Source organism: Phyllopteryx taeniolatus, chromosome 22, assembly GCF_024500385.1.
Source record: "Phyllopteryx taeniolatus isolate TA_2022b chromosome 22, UOR_Ptae_1.2, whole genome shotgun sequence".
Classification (NCBI taxonomy): Eukaryota; Metazoa; Chordata; class Actinopteri; order Syngnathiformes; family Syngnathidae; genus Phyllopteryx; species Phyllopteryx taeniolatus.
This window is the reverse complement of record NC_084523.1, coordinates 812,843-836,924: the sequence shown is the minus strand read 5'-3', so window position 1 is coordinate 836,924 and position 24,082 is coordinate 812,843. Positions and strand designations below refer to the sequence as shown.

At 39.6% G+C, this 24,082-nt stretch overlaps 1 protein-coding gene across 13 annotated transcripts in view; it reads right to left on the bottom strand.

Annotated features, from left to right (window-relative positions):
* LOC133471677 (pleckstrin homology domain-containing family A member 5-like) overlaps positions 1-24,082 on the bottom strand; it is a 91,953-nt gene that overhangs the window by 6,842 nt on the left and 61,029 nt on the right. For 6 of the 13 annotated variants that reach the window (XM_061761449.1, XM_061761454.1, XM_061761451.1 and 3 more), the window contains 21 exons: positions 23,737-23,809; positions 23,205-23,305; positions 22,671-22,825; positions 18,372-19,421; positions 16,799-17,085; positions 15,058-15,290; positions 14,847-14,930; positions 13,492-13,611; positions 12,447-12,500; positions 9,374-9,454; positions 7,563-7,619; positions 7,406-7,486; positions 7,185-7,337; positions 6,027-6,128; positions 5,851-5,956; positions 5,616-5,659; positions 4,668-4,865; positions 3,299-3,440; positions 2,633-2,757; positions 2,363-2,557; positions 1,046-1,189 (listed from right to left, as the gene is read on the bottom strand). In XM_061761449.1, coding sequence (XP_061617433.1) covers positions 1,046-1,189; positions 2,363-2,557; positions 2,633-2,757; positions 3,299-3,440; positions 4,668-4,865; positions 5,616-5,659; positions 5,851-5,956; positions 6,027-6,128; positions 7,185-7,337; positions 7,406-7,486; positions 7,563-7,619; positions 9,374-9,454; positions 12,447-12,500; positions 13,492-13,611; positions 14,847-14,930; positions 15,058-15,290; positions 16,799-17,085; positions 18,372-19,421; positions 22,671-22,825; positions 23,205-23,305; positions 23,737-23,809 — 3,585 coding nt within the window. Of the gene's footprint in view, positions 1-118; positions 233-1,045; positions 1,190-2,362; positions 2,558-2,632; positions 2,758-3,298; positions 3,441-4,667; positions 4,866-5,615; positions 5,660-5,850; positions 5,957-6,026; positions 6,129-7,184; positions 7,338-7,405; positions 7,487-7,562; positions 7,620-9,373; positions 9,455-12,446; positions 12,501-13,491; positions 13,612-14,846; positions 14,931-15,057; positions 15,291-16,798; positions 17,086-18,371; positions 19,422-22,670; positions 22,826-23,204; positions 23,306-23,736; positions 23,810-24,082 lie in introns of all 13 variants that reach the window. The other 7 variants (XR_009786305.1, XM_061761450.1, XM_061761456.1 and 4 more) reach the window with 7 other exon arrangements.

Genomic DNA, 24,082 nt, shown 5'->3' with positions numbered 1-24,082 from the left:
TGTTGATTAAAACAGAATCATAACATACCATTGTAACGGAGTCGGGAAGCACAAGAGCCAATCAGATTCAAGGAGGATTTAAGTTACTAAGGTAACTTGGTTCAAAACTTGGTTTTACTTTTGTCAGCTCCCTGTAGGGTTGTTGAGTTACTGTGGGCTACAAGCCCGACAGTCGTGTTCAAAATAATCATAGTCTTTATTTCGCTGCATTGGGAACACTGCACGTTATATCCTAAATAAACACAAAGAAAAATGTCAAAAATAAAATCATTTTATTTAGAGAACAGAAAATGAAGAAAAAAAATATTGGGCTCTTAAAAGAAATAGTGGAGTCTCTTTTTTTTTTTAACCAACTCAAAATTGCACGGTAAACTGAAACATCTATAAGTTTTAGCATTCCCGTGACTAAAATAAATCCATATTTAGTTGAGCGCATTCCACAATTCCTTTGCATTTCTTGGTTTTGCCTCAAAAACAATTTTTTTTTAATTTCACCACGCAGGTTTTCTCTCAGCTTAAGGGGCGGGGACTGGACTTGCCACTGCATAACTTTAATTTACTTTTTGAATTTGCACATTCACCAATTGGCAGATTTTTGTTTTGCTTAAACTATCCTCTCTTATTAGCTGAAAAACTCACCTGTTTGCTGTTTTCCTTTTCACTCAAACGCCATAAGAATGCGCCAAAACCTCTGTCTTGGTGCCAAGGAGCTATATTGCAATGACACATCTCGAATTAGAGATAATTTTAAATGTTTGTAGAGCAGGGTCAATTAATCGTGCTTGACGCAGGACTCACTCCCTACTCCTCACAAATAGTCAAAAAGGTTTTAGAACAGTTTGACTCCGGAGCTGATTATTTGTATTTCTATTTCCCATGAGAAATATGAACACATTGGAAGCTGACCAGCATCACACAAAAGACTTGTAGAAATTGTAGACCAGCTTCCACTGTACAAACAAATTGCTATGTGATAAATGAACGTTTAAAAAAAAAAAAACAAAAAAAACATGGAATTCTTAAAACATATGCATTAAAACAGAACCTGTGATGTAGTAGGCACTTCCTCTGCGCGAGATACAGCTTCAGTTTCTGTCCTGCTCTGTTCACTGTGAAACATCTTCACTTGCTTCAGGGCTGCTTCCAGCTCCAAAGGGTCTGCACAGGTTCCCACCGCATGGGCCTGAACCTTATTACATCCACATATACAGTAGATATCAGTCCGTGTGTACATATATCTATGAATATGAGATGTGAAAACAAACTGCAGATGTCGGTGCTGAACAACATCTCACTACAATTCTGGAATAATATTCATTTCTCTCTGTGCTTCTTTTTCATCTTTTTTGTTTAGCATACAGCTGTTAGGCTTTGTCATGCAACTGGAGTTGGCACCAAGCAAAGAGTTGATAACTTAAAATTCCTGGTTACGTTAGCGAAGGGCCCAACTGAATAGAGTAATCCCTCGCTATATCGCGGTTTAACTGTGGCTTCGGCGCATCGCAGATCTTTTTTTTATTGATCAGTATAGTACCTGCACATGTTTTGTACAGTTAGCATTGCAGGATAGCTGACTAAAATGTTGCAGCAATTACTCAAATAAGGACAAATGGGCTCTTTTACGTTGCAAAAAAAGAAATTTACTGAGCAATTTCAACTCACGCATTTGTTAAGTCACCAAGTTGTTTAGCAATGCGGGGAACATGACTGGAATGCCACTGTTTCACACGCAAGCCACAGTGAGAGTCTCATGAAAATAATTTCACAAATACCAACTTAGCCCGATGTACAGTATAGCGAATGCACACACTCATAACAATGTGGAACAAATGTAAAGAGCAACGTTTAGCTTACTTTTCTACAACCTGTAGTTCAAAACAGCACCCCCGCAATACATAAGGGATTACTGTATCTGGAACTTCTATGACAGGCTGATGGAGAAGATGTCACAGTCGAGTCTTCGAGTGGCACAAACCCTTGAAAGGTGACCGTAAGCAGGGGGCAAATGTAACTTTATTTGTATTTTTATCTTGTTTGCTTAGCTGTTTTTCTGTTACTTTTTCAAATTTCTTTTTTTAACATGTTCAAAATGAAGACTTCACTTCAGGTCATTTTCATGGAATTTGATCGACAACAGTAAAGATGCGGCCCACTGAAATTCCTTTTGAAAATTAATTAACTTTACTGATTATTGGCAGTTATCATTCAAACAGAAACCATTATGCGTCCGAAATTAAGTTTCATGATTTTGCGACATGTTTTCTGGAGATGCTAAATACAGTTTTGGATACATAGGATTTTTCTCCAATTGCTTAATATGGGGGGGGGGGGGGGGGGCGTGCTCTGTAATGTTTAATGTTACCTGCAGCACAACAAAGGGGTCATCTTTGCTGAATGAATGCGAGCGGGACAGGACTTCTCTTCTCTTCTCTCGTTGAGATGACGCTTCTTGGTGTCTTCTCATCCTTTCCATCTGCTCCTCCACACTCATCCTGGGTCGGCCCACTTCTCTCTCCCCATAGCCGATCTGGTCTACTAGTGCGCTTCTGGGACGAGCCTGCAAATACAAAAACCTAGACTTATTTCTTTAAGATGTTGTAGTCTTATGTTAATGCTTAAAAGCAAAACCTACTGATCTGGATTCAGGCTTTTTAGTCTTCCTCAGGGTGACGTAAGAGGCAATTGTCGTGGACTCAGGAGGGCTCATAGGAGATTTGGTTCTCAGAGGAACAATGCCCACTGGGTAGAGGGGCACTGCTGGAGGAAAAGCACATTAGATGTGTTGATGTACCATTTCACAAAAGATGCAAACAAATCCAGTATGAACAAAAATCTGATGGGGAGAAGTGAGAAAAATGTTAATCAGTAACAACTAACCAGCCTAAGGAGTGATTCAATGAATAATTATTTCATTTAGAATAGAAAATAACATCATCTGGAAGGACTTAGTCTGGAACTGGAGGGCAGACAAAATGTAGAAATGGAAATTAGTTGGAACAATGCTAGTCTGCTTCCTGGCTCCTGTTGAGGTGCCTTTAAGCAAGGTACTGTGTCCCTACATGACTGATTAGTTTCGCCATTCGGTTATTCCATAGGGCTTATCTATAGCTCAGAGGTTAAATGGAAGGATGGGCGTTTATAAAAAAACAAAAACAAAACAACAACATCAGGTACAATATTCAGTAATTTCACTGCAGAAAGTAAATCCTATAAATGTAAACAATTATCAGTTATATATAAGAATCAGTGAAGTGTAAAAAACAACAACAAAAAAACATCTTAATGAACCTATAAATACCTTTTGAGGCTACAATGTCAACATTCTCAGCAGCAGTTTCATTCTTGTCTTTGTCCTTGTCCTCAACATTGACTTCATCCACTTCCTCTTTGACTGTGGTCAGCTCAGGTTCGCTCTTATACAACCGATAGTCTGGACCTTGCTGTGAGGAAATACAGGCTTTGAGTGTGACCACAAGGCAGCGTGTGAGCCACATACATACAGATGCGAGACGGCTACTTAACTTCAGATCTATTAATCACAACGCTGTGAGGGGAAAAAACTAATCTTGCTTGATCATTTGGTCTTCTGTTAATAAAAGTATCTTGTAATTTGTAATATATGTACATGTATTGCCTCACATTCATAAAAAAAAATGCAATCAAATACACAATTCTTGTCATTATTTAACAGTAGTTTATAAACTGTTTTTAATCATGCCACGTTCCACAGTGAAATAGGCATTGCGAACAGCACAAACAAGAATTGCATGCATAGCTCACACAAAAAGGCATGCATAAATGTGTCTGAACAGCCTGTATGGTGAGAGACTGGGATGGCTGATGTTGAAGGAATTCCAAGAAAAACACCAAAATAATGAAAACATAATATGCATCTTCAGTACGCTGCACGGCACGAGCAGAGCTGGTCAGTTTGAGAATTACGGGGGTTCAGGATTCGCGCCCGAGCCGTTGACTCCTTTCCCGATGGAAGGTATTCGCCGATGGGGTGGGGGTGGGCAGTGGTTTGGGGGGTTTGCACCGTCGTACGCGTCGCAAATAATAATAATAATAATGATATTAAAAATAAATTAATTAATAATAATTAAAAAAAATAATAATCAGTGTATCCGTGCGGGCCGATACCAAATGGCCTGTGGACTGATAGTTGGGGACCACTGAGGTAGTGGACTGATTGAAAATATGTGAAAAAGTATTTGTTTGCTTGAAATGCCTCCCCGCATATCATGGAAACCTGCGCTTTATAGCAATATTTATTTATTTTTTTTTTTTTTTAAAACATTAATATAAATAATTTGCAGTACAAATATATATATAATAAAATGCAGTAAAATATATATATTATTGTATATAGTATAGTATATTTGCCTCAACAGCCTATAGCCGTTGAGATGATCTAACTCTACCCTAACACCTTAAAAGTGTGCTTTCTGAAAACTGCAAAAAAGTAAATGAATCAATCAATAAAAATAAAAACTGAAACTACGGCGCTTCAGAGGAAGTTGGAATGTAAAAACATGAGAATGAATGTCAAAGTAATAGCAAAGACAAAATCTTCTGCAGATGATTGATTGATGCCACAGACAACTACACCACATACAGTATGCGGATAGGATGAGCAGGCTATGGGTGTTTTCTATTGCTCTTACACTGTGCGCGGCATTCCTAGAGCCGGTTTTGCGATCCTCGGGGCGTTGTGTGTAAGGAGGCAGGCGGCTGCTGGAGTTCGGATGGTGGGAGGGCATGTGAGGGGGGTGGTCGGATGAATAGTAGTACTGTGGAAGAGGTGGACGGGGGGGAACGCCATTTCCCGTCTTGAGAGGACTGAGTGGCAGCAGTGTCACTGCCTGTTAACAGTTAACAGAGCTGGTCTCATTCCCTCAAAAAAACTTCATTCAAACTTGTTACTTTTTCGGCCATGCAAGAAAAGGGGTGGGGGGTGTCCGCCGCAAAGAATGTTCAGAGGCGATTGCAAACAATGGGAGGACACCGACCAACTTATTTAGGTGTTTGAAACGGAGACATGCAGTAAGTAGATTGGGAGAAATTTTGCAACTTGGAAGAAAATGGGAGCTCGTGGGGGTGGGAGGGGGGGGGGGGGGGGGGGTCCTCTTTTAGGAGGCCACGCAGTGGTATCAGAGTAGTAGGGAAGGAAGAGAACGCAGAAGGCCGTCATCCCCAAGAAGCATGATAGCTGCGCTGGGCGCAACACGTTGTCAACTTTTGAGTGAAGTGGGCTCAAGCCATCAGTGGTCAGCTGAAACTCCCCAATCTCAATGGCAGGTGTTGTGAAGACGCACTTCGACCCGGTCAACATCAGGCTGTGGGCTAGCCAGTACATCGAGTACCCTGGAGAAGTGGTCGTCGTGAAGAACAGAGTGGAGATTCGAACCCAGCTCTCCAGCCTGTGAGGCTGCTCTGCTAACCCCTACTCCATGTTTCCTCATGATATATATATATATATATATGTTTAATATATTCTAATAGAAATAATGTATACAAAAAGTAAAAAAAAAAAACAAAAGACTTCAATCAAATGTAAGATTCAAAGAGTGGGTTTTGTGTTGGGGTTAGAATGTGCTAACGCAGCAGCTTACCTCATTCTTTTGTAGGCTGGAGAGTGGCTTGGAATCAGAACAACCTGCAGAAATAAAATCCTGTCGTTAGGCCTCATCTTAATTGGGAGATTTCTGCACTCGTGCATCACAAACACGTTTTTTTTTTTTTTTTTTTTTTCAAACTCTACTGTATAAATAATTGAACATGTTTTCATGTTTGCTTTTATTCTGTCACAACACTTTAAAGCATAGTTTATTAACCAAAGACACTCACTGTCCGTGCTGCGCTGTGGCTTATTTTTACTCAGCGCCTCCATCACATCCTGAATTCTCCACAGCTCCTTCTGGATCTGAATGTGCTGCTCGCTTGGAGGCTCTGTCTAAAGACACAGACATACAGTTCAAATGTAAATAACTACAAAAACTGACTGTGTGTATAATCTGTGAAACCTGTGGGCTGCCCAGGGCTTCCAGCTCCTCCAGTAGGTTGGACTTTGACAAAGTGACATCTCCCTCCAGCCTATCATACTCCCTCCATGAGCGCTCCAGCTCCTGAAATCATGATGCAGCCAATATATAGAACGTCAATGTCAATTCTGCGTCTGTTGGCTTGATGAAGCTCTGTATCAGTACCATCTTTCTTTTGACTAACTTTTAGTACAACCCCAATTCCAATGAAGTTGGGACGTTGTGTTAAACATAAATAAAAACAGAATACAATGATTTGCAAATCATGTACAACCTATATTTCATTGAATACACTACAAAGACAAGATATTTCATGTTCAAACTGATCAACTTTATTGTTTTTTAACAAATAATCATTAACTTGGAATTTTATGGCTGCAACACATTCCCAAAAAGCTGGGACAGGTGGAAAAAAAAGACTGAGAAAGTTGAGGAATGCTCATCAAACACATGTTAGGAACATCCCACAGGTGAACAGGCTCATTGGGAACAGGTGGGTGCCATGATTGGGTAGAAAAGGAGCTTCCCTGAATTGCTCAGTCATTTACACGCAAAGATGGGGCGAAGTTCACCTCTTTGCGAACAAGTGCGTGAGAAAATAGTCCAACAGTTTAAGGACAATGTTCCTCAACGTACAATTGCAAGGAATTTAGGAATTTCATCATCTACGGTCCATATCATCATCAAAAGGTTCAGAGAATCTGGAGAAATCACTGCACGTAAGCGGCAAGGCCGAAAACCAACATTGAATGCCCGTGACCTTCGATCCCTCCGGCGGCACTGCATCAAAAACCGACATCAATGTGTAAAGGATATCACCACATGGGCTCAGGAACACTTCAGAAAACCAATGTCAGTGAATGCAATGTATGTGTATAGATATATATATATATATATATATAACTTCTGACATCCACCTTACAGACCCCGTCTGTGCCCCAATCAAATTCACCGTTAGACCAGTGATCTTCCTACTGCGCCGGGCTTAGACATGGTCCGGGCAGGTTTAAATATAGACCGACTTTCTGTCTGCCACCAAATTGCCACCGTCTACAAAAATTTGCCCTATATGTCTAAATGAGCCATAAACTTTACTTAGAGCTTCTGCTTCTAACTGACTACTTCATGTGGTATGCTCACCGTAGTGACTCTGGAAAGTTCTCTGCAGGTGCTAAGCAGGCCATTTTGGAGCACATCTCTCTGCTGGACGAGGCTTTGTGTGGCTGAAGTACTAGGATTACTCTGGTCACTTAACTCCTGACTGGCAGAGAGCAGTGCTGTCTCCAGAGTGTGCTGAGAATGGACAATACACTATTATAGTACACGTTCTAGACATATAAAGACCCACTTGACAGCTTTACCTTCTCTCTGTGTAGTTGATGTAGTTTTTCCTCTTGCATCCTCACTACCTTGTCCTGCTCACAAAACCTGCTCAGTTTGGTCTGACACAACAAATCACAGATTAATAACAGCTGTTTGAAACATGTTCCTGGTAACACCGAATAGTGTGTGTCTTACATCAATGTCGTCCGTGGGTTGGATTGCAGGGCAGTCTTGGTACTCATCTGGAGTGATCTGAAAGAAAAACAAACATGGAAGAAAAACATACGTACAAACACTGTAGGATGGATGAATTTCAATTGTAATGAAAAAAATGCATTTGAATATGTGATGGAAGGCAGACAGAATGAGAACATACCGACTACATATTCCCCCTTTCATAATAATGTGAGGTGTATCAGTCTTTAATGTAAAACATTAACGTTTTACATCGATCATTTTACACTTGAGACTGTGTGTGTCCCGGATGCACATGTCATGGAAACAATGAGTCCCAGCCCTGGAACAATGAGCCCCAGACTTGGAACGATGAGTCCTGGCAACTTATCATCACGGAATACAGATACCGTAGCGTCTTCTGTTGTATCAATGTTCTTGCTTCGCAGTCTATATATATATATATATATATATATATATATATATATAAAAGTAAAAGTGTGAATTTCCGCTTTTCTCTTCAAGATGCCAAATCCTGACACAACAGTGAAGTCTCAAACAATTTTACACATTTTAATTGAACAAATCTTCACTGAACCGTTTTAAAGTTCATGTTTGTTCTAAACCTTAGTTTTGTTTCATAACAGTGTTTCACATACATATGCAATTTTAATAAGAGCTCCCAGTGGGAACTTCCCACTGAGAAGTACAAACAAAAATCATTGTATTTATGGAACGATAACCCACCCTACTCTTTTTCTGATTGGCTAGAACTAAGACAGGACTCGTACTTTTAGTGGATAATGATTCGCTGAAGCAATTTAGCAACATACACACATACGTAGGTAAGCAATGCTGTGGATCTGTGGATGCGGATTACCTGTGATTTATGCGTCCCTAATAATTTTTGTGCATCTCAGACGTGGGATGCACATCAAACTAGATCCTTGCTTTTATATTGCAGTCATTCTATACAGTTCGAGGTTTAAGGCGAAACCCAGTACAATACAAATGGCAAATCAGACTATTTATATCTTTTAGAAACTCAGCATTATATATTTTAGAAACTCAGCTAACAAGATTTCTTTCACAGGTTGGAAGACTATGAAAATTGTCAACCCCCCCAAAACGTATTAGTGATCAAAATATTAATAATACATACTGTAAATAATTAAAATTATTGCAACAGATGCCTTTGCGGAGTCGGCGGTCTTGGTTCTATCTCCTCTAGTTGCTTTACTACACACTCGCCCCCCAAGTAATCATAGCCACGGTCAGCTTTGAGGTGACAGGGGTCTGGAAACCATTCCCCCCCAGACTGCCATTCAAATTATCTAGATGCGTGTGAACGTGTGTCAGTAAACAAACCGATGTCGCCACAGAATGATGTGTTACTTTTTTTCTTAGTTGAAGACATTGTATTCACCATCGACAGTACTGAGGACAAGGTTGGGGAGATGGGAAATCCATGACTATAGAGCATTGACTATAAGCCATGTTCAACTGAACTCAACAGTAAACAGCGAGTGAAATAAACTATGTATAAAAATAATAAATAAGGGTTTCCTGTGGACGTGATGAATTCACCGACTACATCGAAAATGGAGAAACGGGTGGTGCATACTGAAGGGAAGACATGGATACAACATCATGTCATATGCAAAGGCAAAGGTCTGACTTGAGTCAACCGTCTGGAAGTAGAAGTCTCATTTAGGAGAGGAGAAATAAAATAATTTTGAAAAATCGCAGAACTTACACATTTGCCATGTATGCCAAATCCCAATTTGACTGACTGAACAGGGACTCAAGCCAGAACCTGCCTGAAATCTTACTTGCTGGTAGAGTTGCGGCCGTGGTGCCGAGTTCTCGATCATAGTGTGAATCATGAAGATAAGAGGCTCATTCTCCTTTTTCTAGCAGAGTGTTAAGGAAAAACAGGACATTCTGCTGTCATCTTAGGCTGACGTGTGGCACAGTAAAAACTTACCACGGGGGGTTATGTTCCAGAAACCCCACGCAATAAAAGAAAGCCACGGAGTAGAGACCAATTATTTATTATATTATTATATAAATGTATACGGTTTCCTTGATTTCCTGCTTAAGCATTGGCACCGTTTCTCACACCGACAGTCCTGGCAACGCAGTTAGCGGAAAGCGTTATGGGAAACCAGAATTCACCGTGATGTGTTTAACTATAGTACTTTAGCTGAAGAAAATCAAGCTCAATGTTGCTCTTGCATTTGTTCCTGTCGATATTGTTATGAGTGAGTGCATTAGCTAGTCATCGGGCTTAGGTTGATATTTGTAAGTTTTAGTTCATAAAACTCTGACTGTGGCCTGTGTTTAAAACAGTGGCTATCTGGTCATGTCCTTTGTATCATCAAATAATTCATCATCATTGCTGCCACATTAAAATCATATAGCCAATAAAGCTAACTGCAACAGAGTTGTGCTGGTGAGCAACTGCACTACACTGACTTATACAAATATATTTGCGATGCAGTGAATCCACAATAAACCGGGCTTACTGTATATTAAATAGAGTACAAATGATCCTCAGCATCAATTACAATGTGGGAAAAAAGCAAAACTAATACCACATAACAGACGGTGAAATATTCAAATTCAAGCGATGTATGTGCAAGTTCCTGCTCTTTTACTCATGAATAACAGCAGCAAACATTTATGCATACTACCAAGATGGCTTATGATGTGGACTCTCTAAATACACAAAATGTTGTTTCACTAAAAGGGTTATTTCCAGAACATATCAATTAACTTTTTCCAAAGCGGCATTTTGGAAGATGAAGATGCATTGCAATACATGCTCAGTAAGATCATCAATTCCGTTGAAGCAGAAAACTACCAGCACCTCTCTTTTGTCCATAGCAGGGAAAATATTTCAGGAAATCTACCAGACACCCAGTCAGGGGAATGTCACATCATCCTTGTCATAATGACCAACACCAGGTGTCAAACATACAGTCCGCCTTCCAAACCGGCCTACTATGGGGTTCAGATGAATTTGACAGTGAAAATATATATATATAACGGTGTTCCTCCTTGCTTGCGGTATGGCTGTGTACTGGGCCGGAATGTGTATTGAGTGGGCCCCGGAAGCTGAAGAAATCTTATCACAGAGAGAGTGAGAGAGAGACATCATTGTGCAGAGCTAAACACGCGAACACGGGTAATGTCGCATCTGGCACCCAATGTGGAGCTCAGCAATCACACCCGCAGCAGACTGTCTTAAATGCAGTTTATTCACAGTTCGTAAGCAGTCCACATACACTCAGTTGAGCTTTTCAGCTCTTTCCGGCAGATGAGCATACACTGAGCAAATAAAAAAGTAGTCAAGTCTCTAACTCTTGCAAAGTTGTGCTTCTGACACCTGTTGCATTTAAAAAAAAATAATAATAATAAAAAAAAAGAATTATGTTGAATATTTAAAAAATGTGCTGTTTTAATGTTTCTCAACATTTCACTACAAATGGGTTTGATTTGGTGGAATCCTATTGTTCATGCAATGCCATAACATATTTTTTTTGTTCAGTTCTGTTTAATGTGGTACATTTACACGCTGACAGGGCAGGTGATCACTTTCTTCCTTATAAATGTAAAATAGTTCTCACTTAGGTTTGCACTACTCGGCAGTGCATCTAGGTTTTGAGAATTATTAATAGGGCCCAACAGATATGGATTTTCTGAGGCCGATGCCGATTCTGATATTTGGCAAAATAAAATTTCGATGACCAATTAATCAGCCGATTAACGGAAAAAAAAAATATATATATCATGAATAAAATAAATTGTATGTGGGTGCCTTAACGCTTACAACAATAAAGATATGAATTATAGGCAGAACAAATGACTGCTTTACAATACTTTGTCCTTTTGTTTAACTTTAAAAAAAAAATAAAAAAATTTTAAGGACAAAAACAGGCAGAAGATTTAGTGTTTAATACAAGCTACTGCGACGCCATCTGACTGGAAACTAATAATATTTAAACTTTCATTAAATGTGTGATAAAATGGGGTTGAGGTACTGTATATGCAATGTTGTTGTTCTCATGAATGTTCTCATGAAGAAAGAAACCACTTGTGTATCAAGTAACAGACATACGGGTAGATAAAGTCAAACAACAGGATTTGACAACAGCAACATTGTTAGGGCTGTAAACAAGGTCCCAAAACAAGTTAGTGACTTCAGCAACAACCTCCTCCTGAGGGCAGGAGTGAAGGTAACTGTTTGCTGAAAACTTCATGACCAAAGTACAGATGCGAACATCAGAAGATGCCAACTCATTCGCAAGAAAAATATGAAGGCCAGGTCAGAATTCGCTAAGGAGTACAAAGGCCCTCCCAAAAAAAAAAAAAAAACAATAAACATCTTCCTTTTCCCAATCTTCCTCCAGTCACAAAATTCTACCTGTTAAATACATGTTTCTTGAACAAAAGTGACCGCAAAACTTCACTTATTATTAAAACTATCACATTGTATTCCTCAAAATTGGGACCTAACAGTCTCATATGGGGTGAAGCAGAGATAGATACAGGCTAAATTGATACGATTGCGTTAAAGAACGAAAAGCCCATAACGGTCGTTGAAATAACTTGAAACCGACAAAAGTAACAAATACATATTGACTCAAAGTAATGAAAATCAGGTATTAATTTTGAATTGTGGTCCAACACAATATTAAGAGAGAGAGAGAAAAAAAATTTATTTGCCTGCACAAAAATGACAGTACCCTTTACTTATTATTCGGTTGTAAAACCTTTTGAGGCAATGACTGCTTTTTAACTCTTAAGATTATCTAAGTGTGCATGTAAGTGATGTTTATAGTTCAAATAGTTGTGTATCTAGAAAGCAGCTCAAACGGAGGAAGGTCAGGTTGGCCTCACCTGGTTGTCCAGGTAAACAAGGTTCCTCTGAAGATGATGGGAAAGAACATCAGTCTGCAGTGGCAGCAGGAAAAGGAAAAGAAGCAGAAAGCGATGCTCTGTTTGGTAAGATAGGGTCAAGGATTTTACTGAACGTATTATTAGGACGAAAGGGATGCAAAAAAGGCTTTTATTAGGCAATAACTTGACATGCACTGTATTTGTCTATTTTTCAAATCTGATGACAGGAAATTGGGATGGGCATTTGACTACATTTTCTAAAAATTATCAATCACTTTGTTATTCTTATTTTATTAAATGCTTTTATTTCATCATTGTTAAAAGGTATTGGATATTTTTTCTCTGACTGTTTTGCAATATGTTAAGAGCAATTACAGTATATATTTTTTTTTTTATACAAAACGATAACACAATGAAGTCCTTCCGATTACAAGTTGTTGCACTGCACTTTTGCTCTCCAAACACGATACAAATACATTGGAGAATTATGAATAAAAAAAAAGGTCAGAAACACTGGGTGGTTCACACTCAAATGGTGGAGATATATACCATAAGTGGAAAATGTTTGATGCATCTTCTCTGACGTATTCACAGTAGCCTGGCTTATAATTGTCACAACGCTAATATGCATGGAAAGGGGGAGTATACTCATGCTGAAAAACACATGCACACACATCCCAGCTCCCAATTACAAAAAACACCACCAAAAACAAATGAAAACACATTATTGCAATGCTTCCAATATGAAACGGATTTTGGTGTGTAAACAAACAAAAACAAAAAAATACAATTGAGTCAAAAATGATTGCTGGATCAATCAACTAACAATGCAATTCCTGTAAACATTACACCAAATTCGATTTCATTTGGACTAATCAGCAAGCCACCGTAAGACACATGCATTTGCTGATACGTACTCTACGTATCAACACATAATGCAAGGTTTGGACCGCAAAGGCAACCCCAAGAGCAAAGGCTGTGTCCGCAAACACAAACACACACACACACACACACACACACACACATACGTTCACTCAGTGCTGACCTTGGGGTTGGGCCCCTCTATTCCCAGGGCCATTAGTTGGGATACTGTGTGCTCCCGCAAGCTGTTGAGCTCTGCCTGCTGCCGGCGGAGCTTGATGAGCATCAGTGTCAGTTCCTCAGGCTACGTGAAGCATCACACAGAGGAGAAATGAACAACGGCTACATTGAAAACAACACACTACATGGTGAAGTGACTTATAGTTAGGGACTACCTCAAGACTTTACACCCCAAAACTGTTTCACGGACCAGCAAATTCGCAAGACTAATGCGCGGATGATTACAATACTAATATTTTGAGAAAGTTAAACCAGAGTTGAAACTACTAGCAGGCCTGTGATACATTTTAGGAGAAGAAAATATAGAGATGTGTCATGACTGCAAATGAAATATTCATGGAACATCAAGCAAACGAAGAGGGCTTGGTGGGGTTCTTGCAACTACCATATGACATTTTCCTTACATACATAATGGCCTTTTACCAAGGCAACAATGCCAAACCAACATGCCTTATGTATTTTCCACCTGATCAAATCGTTACTGTTTTTACAGCCACATAATATTTAAATTGTGTTAATAGTCCAAGCAAAACCAGAATTATGATCACTAAATTACAGCACATTTCTCACCAGATTATTGTCACCCAAGGTGAACGATTCTAAGGAAAGCAGAAAGTGCTTGCAAGCAAAAAAATAAAAAAATAAATACAAAACTGCGATAACCTCTCTCTATTGGTGGAAAAAAATGCACTTTAACCAACCAAAATGAGTTGCTACAGCAGGAAAGGGGAGGAAACAATTGGAATTAACTGACAGAGCAGAGGGAGGGTGAATCAGAGTGACAATATTGACGATGAAGTGGCCAAAATGCCACAAAATGCAGACTGAAATGCAAACGCTGCCTCCAGAAACGGAACACACATGGAAGTGTCCCTCCTCTTATGCGCCCTCCGCGTACAGTCACAAAAGAAAATGACACCAAACAAGGCAAGGTAAATAATTTTTGGGGGTGAAATATAAGGGTAAACACAAAAGTAATTGACTCCAGAGGGCTAAATGGACATGATCACAGAATGTTGATAATGGCGGGACCGAAAAAGAAACATGAGTGATGGCACCACAGTAGAATGCAAGCCAGCTGAAATAATGGAACTTTGGATGCATTTTGTAAGTCTCCCAAAGTGGACACGTCAGGGGAAAAGAGGATTTCTGGTGACCCGATCTGTGACAAAGTGAAAACAATGAAGTCAGCCAGTAGTGACAGGCAGTCATGACAAAATGGAAGGCTGGCAAAATCCAAATGGAAAAAGTTTAGCCTCACCGTAAAAGCGTGGGTGAAAGGAGTCGTGCAAGACTCACCGTTTTGCCTTGCAGTGACTGAGCTGTAATGGGTTGAGGAGGAACACTGGCTACCACAGGACGGCGATCAAGTGTGCTTCCAAACTGAAGGGAGAAAAAAAATGCGTGAATATGCTACAACAAGTTCTCAGTAGCCCCCTTTATTGTATTGTATCAGCTGTATTTATGTGTTAGTGATACGGAATGGGGTAGGGGTTGTCCTGCCCTCTACCTTGGCAGGGTGTGTCCTGTGCAGACGGTCAAGTGTCCCGTCTTCTCTAAAGATCGCTGGAGACACCTCAGAGTGGGAGCTGCTGGTTTTGGTAACGCCTTGCTGGCTTGGAGGGGGCAGTGTGTTGTAGAGGGCTAACGATCCGTGAGATGGCGAGGTGAGAACGGAGTGTACTGCAGCGTGTTCGGATATGTTGCCCATTGTCTTTATGCTCGGAAGGGTCCCATAATGACCTGCAGAAAAACCCACACAGAGAAACTGTCAATGTCACAGTTATTTATTTATTTTTTATTTTATAAGGGAATAGTAATTAAGAATCTCAACACTAACTGATGGTATCATAGTGTTACACTCAATCAAGCAAAAAATTCTCAAACAAACAATTTGCCTCAAAGTGCCTGTGGAAAATATGAGAGAACTATATTGGAATTGTGGCAAACAGTCCCCACGTGGGTCTGCTATGGTTAAAAATTATTGATCAATCTAAAGTGTATAAAACGGCTTGCGGCTTTATGAATACACACACACACACACATGCACGCACGCACGCAGCTCCAAAAACACAGTGAGGCCAAGTCTTAATTTTTTTTGTTGTAGATGGATTATTTATTTATTTTTTTATTTAACCTATATTTATCCAGGTTATGAAATTGAAAACAGATCCCCGTTTGCAATTCGGACCTGGCTGCCAACAGCAGCGTAAAACAAAACAAAATAAAAATAAATACAAATACAGTAGGTGGCACGGTGGCCGACTGGTTAGAGCGTCAGCCTCACAGTTCTGAGGACCCGGGTTCAATCCCCGGCCCCGCCTGTGTGGAGTTTGCATGTTCTCCCCGTGCCTGCGTGGGTTTTCTCCGGGCACTCCGGTTTCCTCCCACATCCCAAAGAAACATGCATGAATTGGAGACTCTAAATTGCCCGTAGGCATGACTGTGAGTGCGAATGGTTGTTTGTTCCTATGTGCCCTGCGAGTGGCTGGCAACCAGTTCAGGGTGTACCCCGCCTCCTGCCCGATGACAGCTGGGATAGGCTCCAGCACCCCCGCGACCCTAGTGAGGAGAAGCGGCTCAGAAAATGGATGGATGGATGGACAAATACAGTACAATAAACTACAATGTGATTGCATTGGATTTAATACAGGATTTATAAAAAAAGATCTCCTACAAAGTGTGATGGAGCTGTGGACACATTACCGGCCCACCGGTCTCATTGGCGACGATTAACTTTCGTATCAGGTGTAAAAGATAATTTTATTCACAGCTCAGGAAAACTGCACGTTTCAGAAATTACAGCCAGCCTCAAACTTCAGTGACTCATGCCTCATGGGCGGTTGCACACACATGAGGCGGTTGCACATGGTGGGTGTGTCAAAAGTAATTACGGGAGAATCTGCGTACCTTGAAAGTGCGCAAGCCAGGCACGAAAAAAAAGACACCACAACCATGCGTGTGAGGGATGTTGTGGGGGTACATGGTCCACGTATGCTGTCTAGCTTTGTCAAAGCTGTTTTTTTTAATACATTTTTGTTAACCGGTTGACGACTTGCGCAACAAATCCATCCTGTATTTTTTTTTTGTCACAATGTCAAAACAGTGAGAGGTTTTATATACATAATGTGGGAAGAATACTTCAAAGTTCAGGCTCTATTTCATTTCCGGTTTTATGGTTTGGCATTGACATGTGGCTTACAAGGCTGCAGTGGATGATTAAATTTGTTCAACTCTGATGGTATCGCTACCTGCTGGTTGAGCTAGACTTTGCCTGGAGAAAGCCTGCCTCTGCTGCCATTCATAGAGCTGCCACATAGTGTCGTCCCTCATTGACCTCCTCTTCTCCGCTGTAGTGACAGTGCTGGTAGAGACAGGTCGAAGAGCCCGATCATACACTGAACCTGCTACACTGGAGATGCTGTCAGGCCTCATCATGCTGTTACGGGGTAATGTGCGGTAGCCTTCAGGGTATCTGGGTACAAGCTGGGGATGGTGGCTGGGCATGTTTCTGGGTAAGGTCTGGTAGGATGAAACACTGGGAAAAAGAGGACGAATAGAGATTAGTGGTTGGCTATAAATGGAGATTACTGGTTGGCTCTCTTTATATTGTTAGTTTGTTTCTTGAGGATCAACTTGTATTTCCTTTTCATTCACAAAGGAGAGAGGTTTTCACCTCTGCTGGTTGCTTTGGTGTGTTAGCAGGATGATGTAACAACTACACCACCATGAAACTTCATGGATAGTTAGCACATTGACTGATTGATTTGATTCATTCATTCATTACACTTTCATATCCATTTTCTTAAATACATTTTCACTTTTATATTTGTAATCTCGCTTGCCACATAATTTTATATGACCCGCAAAAGCACATGTGCATTGACTTCATATTGCTTGCTAAATGAGCCTAGCAAAATTGCAAACTCTCTTCATTTTTTATCGGTTTTGCACTCAGGCAAAGCACTCGGAGCAAGTTAAAAACAAAACAAAAAACAAACAAACAAAAAAAAAACATGGCTTTTATGGCATGGCTCCCTTGCTATATCGTGGTTCACCTATTGCAGATTCAGTGCATTGTGGATTCTCTTTTTTTTTTTATATATATATAATCATACCGCACATAATTCACCTTATTGTAGGATTTTTAGTGTATGCTGTATTTTTTATGAAAAAATTAAATTACAAAACATTCAAACAGTAAAAAAAAAAAAAAAAATATGTACACAGTTTTCAGTACTACTGTGCATTGTTGTATGTTAAACCGCTTAAAAGCTGTTTAAAGAGTATACACAGTGTTTATCAGAGTATGGTGGTGTGGGGAAGATTAAGAGTTTGGGGAGGTTCATACAGCTTTAAAATGTGTAAATAATAATGTGGTCAATACTTTGGGGATTTCACCAATTGCGGGGGTATAAAAGCTATTAGCTCCCTTTGGACAACGAGGCCAGAACAAGGAGGAAGGACTGTACACAAAGAGTGAGGAAACAGAAAAGCTTTTAAGTCTTAGAGAGGAGCACGAGATGAGCAGTCATACAAGTATAAAGAATGAATATATAGTATATACTTTATGTCCTGAATTTACCCATTGCTGGACTAATGAAGACATATACTGGTATGTCAATTAATTGTATGAGTTTTTATTGTGCGCAGTGGCTCAAAAGCATACATCTAATGATGATGATGATTATACTGTACATGCATCACATGACGAGTTTGTAAATTGAGGTTCCACCGTAACACTGAAATTTGGCATAAGGTTGATCCAGCGAGACATGGAAAGTTCTACAACATTCAAACATTATATGGGCACAATCATCTCACCTTCTGTCCTCTTCTGTCCCTTTGGCCTTTTGGGTCCGAGCCATACGCTCCACCTGCTGAATGGAATTGGGTCTGGACAACCCTCTCTCTTGTTCCTGAACTGGAGTAGCCGGAACCCTTGCCTGGCTCTCGTTTTCTGCTGCTGAGCTGCAGTCGCTTTTGTGGTCAACTGACCCCGATCCATTTACCTGCGCAGACTTTGGCAAGGTGAGGGCGGCCTGGCACTGGCGGGAAGCAGACACCGCTGCTGCAATAGCTGCTGCCTGGGCCGGCTGCAGCTTTATGTTGCTTATTTTAGTGTGAGACGATGCTGCACTGGGATCTTGCTGGAAGCGGTGTTTATCCCCATGACAAAGCGCAGCGTATTTTTCCAAGTCTCTGAGGGTAGCGTATTTATCCCCTTCTCTGAGTGTGCTGTACTTCCTAACTTCCTTCAAAGTGTTATACTTGTCCACAATTTGTAATGTTCCATATTTACTCTGTGTCTCCTTTAATGAAAGCTGCCTCCTCACTTCCCTCTGAGGGACATATTTCTGAGTATCGTTCACAAGGGTGGGCGTAACTCCCATTTTTTGCAGCAGAAATTTCTCGTCATCTTTTGACCGAAAATATTTATCACCAACTTTGGTTGGTATACAGTTTTCTTCTGTTGGCGTCGCTCTGTATTTGTCATCCACTTTCTGAACTGAGCACTTTTCCAAGTCCCTGTGAATGGAGTACTTTTCACCATCCTTTCGCAGCATGTACTTTTCGTCTCCCTTATGCAGCAGATACTTCTCACCATCCTTTTGGAGCATGTAGCTCACACAGTCTTGCTTTAAGCAATACCTCCCCCCATCTTTCTGTAAGGTATAGTACTGTCGTTCCTTCTCGCTGTGGAGCTTATCTGCATCTTTCGGTTGTTTCGCATCAGTCCGTGATAAGGAATGTTGACGTACAGGCTCACGATTTCGTTCATTGTTCTGGATCTCAGGTCGGCTGAAGAGTCTGTTGTTTAATACATTGTTCAACTCCTGAGGTGCTGGCTGATCTACTTTCAACTTGTCCGACCTGTGACAGAAGCAAGAGAGGATGGGATAGAAATGTACAAAGCTTCTAGCGGGCTGAAAGAAAATGTTCCGAACATGCTTACCGTAATTTCTCGTGTATAATGCGCACCCCCAAACTTAATCTCAAAAATCTGGAAAACCCTTCAACCTATGTATAATGCATTTTTACAATGCATGATTTTGCTTCTACCCATATGATCAAAACATGAAGTATTATCTGTATTGTGTTAGTTTTTTCAAATAATTATTCTGAATTAAGGACTTTATTTGAACACATAATACTTTTTTTATTTACTTGCTCTTATTTTGAAATTCACAGCCCTACTTTTATTTAGTAAATAAGAAAACACACGGTTGTGCTCATAAGTTTGATTACCCAGGCAGAATTTGTAAGATGTGTACAATAATTTTAAGAAAACATTAGGGACCAGGCAAAACACATTTAATTTTATTTTAATTGGATTCAAATTAAACTGTCAAGAATATCAGAAAAGCATTATCATTAAAAAAAACAAAAAAACATAACCATTAAGAAATTAATGATGGTTGTTGTTCAATCATCAGTCGTATTTAACAAAATAAATAAATAAATAAATATTTCACAAATTCTGCCTGGGTATGTACACTTGAGCACAATTGTACATATATGCAGTCACATGTACCCCTGTCATATTGGAATGAAAGTGTAGTCTACACCTTTTTCATAACCTCTAGGTGGCATACTAGAATGAAAGTGTACAACTTTTACATAATCTCTAGGGGGCGGTGGCATAGTGGAATGAAAGTGTATATCTTTTTCATAACCTATAGATGGCGGTGGCATAGTGGAATGAAAGTGTACAGCTTTGTCATAACCTATAGATGGCGGCATACATTTATAAAATGTGAGTCTTTTTCATTTTCTCCTATACCTATGTATAATAAGCACTAATGACTTGACAATATTTGGGGGTAAAAAATGCGCATTATACACGAGAAATTACGGTATATCCATTCGTTTGGGTTTTTATTTCTAAGCAGTGACGAAGAAATAGTATATGCAAAGTGGAATCTCTGAGGCAGATCAATCGGTTTCTGAGTGCTGATCGACCTCCCGATTGGTTAGGATTTCGGAAATTGAACATAAAATATACAAACATTAATAGTGAGGATAAGCAGAACGGAAGATGAATGAATAATAGAAAAAAATGGAATGGAAAAAAATTAAAATTTTAGTAAAATGTTCCAAGGTCGGATGTATCATGCCGTTTTAACATTAACTGCCATACAAGTATGAAAATTGCTAATTTTAATAACAGTTAAGGTGTGATAACATGAATGCATATATATTTTTTAACATTGTTACTTGTCACAAATATAAAAAAATATGTTAACCACTGCATAAAAACTTTAACTTTGGTGTGGCAAACGTGTATTGTGAAGATGGAAAAATAGTATTGCAAATATGTACCTGTTTTGAATGCATTTTGGCGAATATAAATGCACAATATATGTTGAATAAAATGATCAACACAACCTTTGTTTTTGCTGCAATTTTTCTTTAACTTAACTCATGAAGTCTTACACCAGAAATCACACCAGATACTGTATTTTTTTTTACCCTCGCTGAAAACAGGATGATTGTATTTGAGAGTGTTGCATTTATATTTTTGTTCAGTGTATATGCAGCTAATATTTTATTATTAGTAATATAGCTTTTCACTCAAGTGACCACTATGGTGTAAACTTAAGGGACATTTACTGGTAGATATGGGTAATTTTCAACTAATGTGATCAATAATAGTAAAAACATGGCCCACTGAATTACACTACATTGCCAAAAGTATTTGTCACCTGCCTTGACTCACATATGATTTTAAGAGATATCCCATTTTAAATCCATATGGTTTAGTTTGATGCTGGTCTACCCTTTGCAGCTGTAACAGCTTCGGCTCTTGTGAGAAGGCTTTCAACAAGGTATAGGAGTGAGTTTACGGGAATTTTTGCCCATTATTCCAGGAGCATATTGTATTTGTGAGTTCACACACTGATGTTGGACGATAAGGCCTGGCTCATTGTCAAAATCAACCCAAAGGTGTTCTATCGGGTTGAGGGCAGGACTCTGTGCAGGCCAGTCAAGTTCATCCAAAACAAATTCTCTCATCAATGTTTTTATGGACCTTGCTTTGTGCACTGGTACACAGACATGTTGGAACAGGAAGGGGTAATCCCCAAACTGTTTGACTGTTCAAAATCTCTTGGTATGCTGAAGCATGTAGAGTTCCTTTCACTGGAGCTCAGGGGCTAATATTCTGGATATTTCCAACTTTGTGCAAACAGTTTGGATATGGCCCCTTCCTGTTTCAGCTTGACTGTGCATCTGTGCACAAATCAAGGTTAAAAAAGACACGGATCAGAGCGTTTGATGTGGATGAACTTGACTGGCCTACAAAATCCTGACCTCAACCCTAACCCTAACTTCTGGATGAATTAGAGCGGAGACTAAGACCCAGTCCTTCTCGTTCAACATCTTTTTGTAACTTCACAAATGTACTTCTGGAAAAATGGTCATAAATTTCCATAAACACAATTCTAAACCTTGTGTAAAATCTTCCCAGAAGAGTCTAAGATGTTATAACTGAAGAGGGTGGACTGATGTCATATTAAACCCTGACATCAGGATTAAGAATGGAATGTCACTTAAATTCAGATCTGAGTCAAGGCATGTGAGCGAATACTCTTGACAATATAGTGTACCAATTGAAAATCATTTAATTTTACTGACGTGAGCCTTTGTCTTATTGGCAGTTGCCATCCATCAAAAGATCATAATGGTTTCTAAGAAAAACAAATATACTTAAGTAATTTCTTTCCCAATTGTTAATGACAAAATGTCTTTACTGTTTGTGTCCTAAATGAAGTTTCATGATTTGCAACATGTTTGCTGACAATGCTGACTACATTTTTGGGATATACATACAGTGTTGGATTTTGTTCGCCCCCCAACTGCTTATTTTGCCTTTTCCATGAAAACTAACACAAATGCATCTTAGTGCCTTCAGAGTTCCGTTTTTTTGGCTCTTTTACAAACGGTCTTTCTTTGTCACTAAAGCCGTCTTAACCGTTAATGCCACTGGAGAGAGCCTCATTATGTTTTTGCAACACACCAGAGGGATCTGTGAGCTGAAATGCCAGGATGAGGAGGTAATTTTGCATTCACACAGCAGCCGAAACACTTAAAAATATGTTATTTCTAACATGAAAAACTAACGTGTCTATCTGTGGGCATTTCCCTGCTGTCAGCGCTGAGTTTTTGGCTGGTCCACCATGGACAAGGGCAGCATCTGTCATGACTTTCATCCAGGACTCCATTTCTTTGGCTGTATCAGTGCAGAAATAGTATGTCCTCATATTGGGGTGAGTAGCCTACCAGAAAGGGAGATTGAAAGACAGCGAGAGAGAGAGAGAGAGCGAGAGAGGCAGCAAAAAAAAAAGCAGAGATAAAATTCAGTCACTACATAAAGTAACAGTACGATGCCTTGACACTATTCCTGTTGGCGGCTTAGATTTGTCTGACAGCGTGTTGCGCCTCCTTATAATCCAATTTACAACAAGAAATAAGCAAAACAGCACTCCAAACATCTGACTGTCATGAAGACGACTTAAGTCCCCATGGCGATCTGCTGGTATCAGCCACTATGAGACAATCGTGGCACTGACCAACGAATGACACGATCTATAAAAATTCAGGCCTCCATTATCATCATAAACTGCGTTGCCTTTTGACTAGACTTTTTTTTTTCACCTTAAAAGCATATTTTCTGCTGATGTGGTCATCCACTGACAACATGGAGATGTGAAAGCTCGGGAGCAGGATACTACCCAGGATGCTGTCTTCTTTTTCATCTACAACATTATCAGAAGAATAACATGGAAAGATGGAAGTAAAATCATCATTGCTCTGTTTGATAGTGTTTTCAATTTCTCACTTTCTAAAACTCAACGTGAAATGAACATAAGCCATGAAACATTTTTCGTATGAATATTTCATTGTAGTTATAGAGATGAATATCTATTATAATATGCACGGCAGATCCATTATTTTCTTCAACTTCAACAATTGTGTCGTCAAAGATTCCCAACTATTTTTTTTAAAGTCTAAAAAGTGCAGTTTAAAAAAAAAATGAAATGTGTTACATTTTGACATACACGTTTCCCAGCATCTGTGAATTCCATATTCATTTTCTTCAAAAGTCAGTCAATCTGTCAAAATTCTCCTACTTTATAGAAATACTATGATACATGCAAGGACAATCTTGAGTCTATTGTTTCCTTACCGCGGTAGTAGAAAAGGCACATGTCCGACAGAACAAACCACCTCTTCTTCCATAGCTTCATGCCTGTACTGTCCTTAGGGTTTCAAAATTAACAGAAAAAAAAAAAATCAATCAACATTTACTCTTCCTCATTTCATTCATACCCCAACATTTTTTAAAATACCTCCACTACCTTGTGTCACTTCCTTTTTCTACACTGATCATGGTATAGTGTATTACCCTTGCATTGGAAGCAAGCAGATGTCTTATTTTACCCTGCTTTTTAATGCTGTTTGCAATGTGACTACTTCCTCCACAGATCCCATATCAAGAGTAGGTCACGATTTATGAGGGGGCACGTTATTTT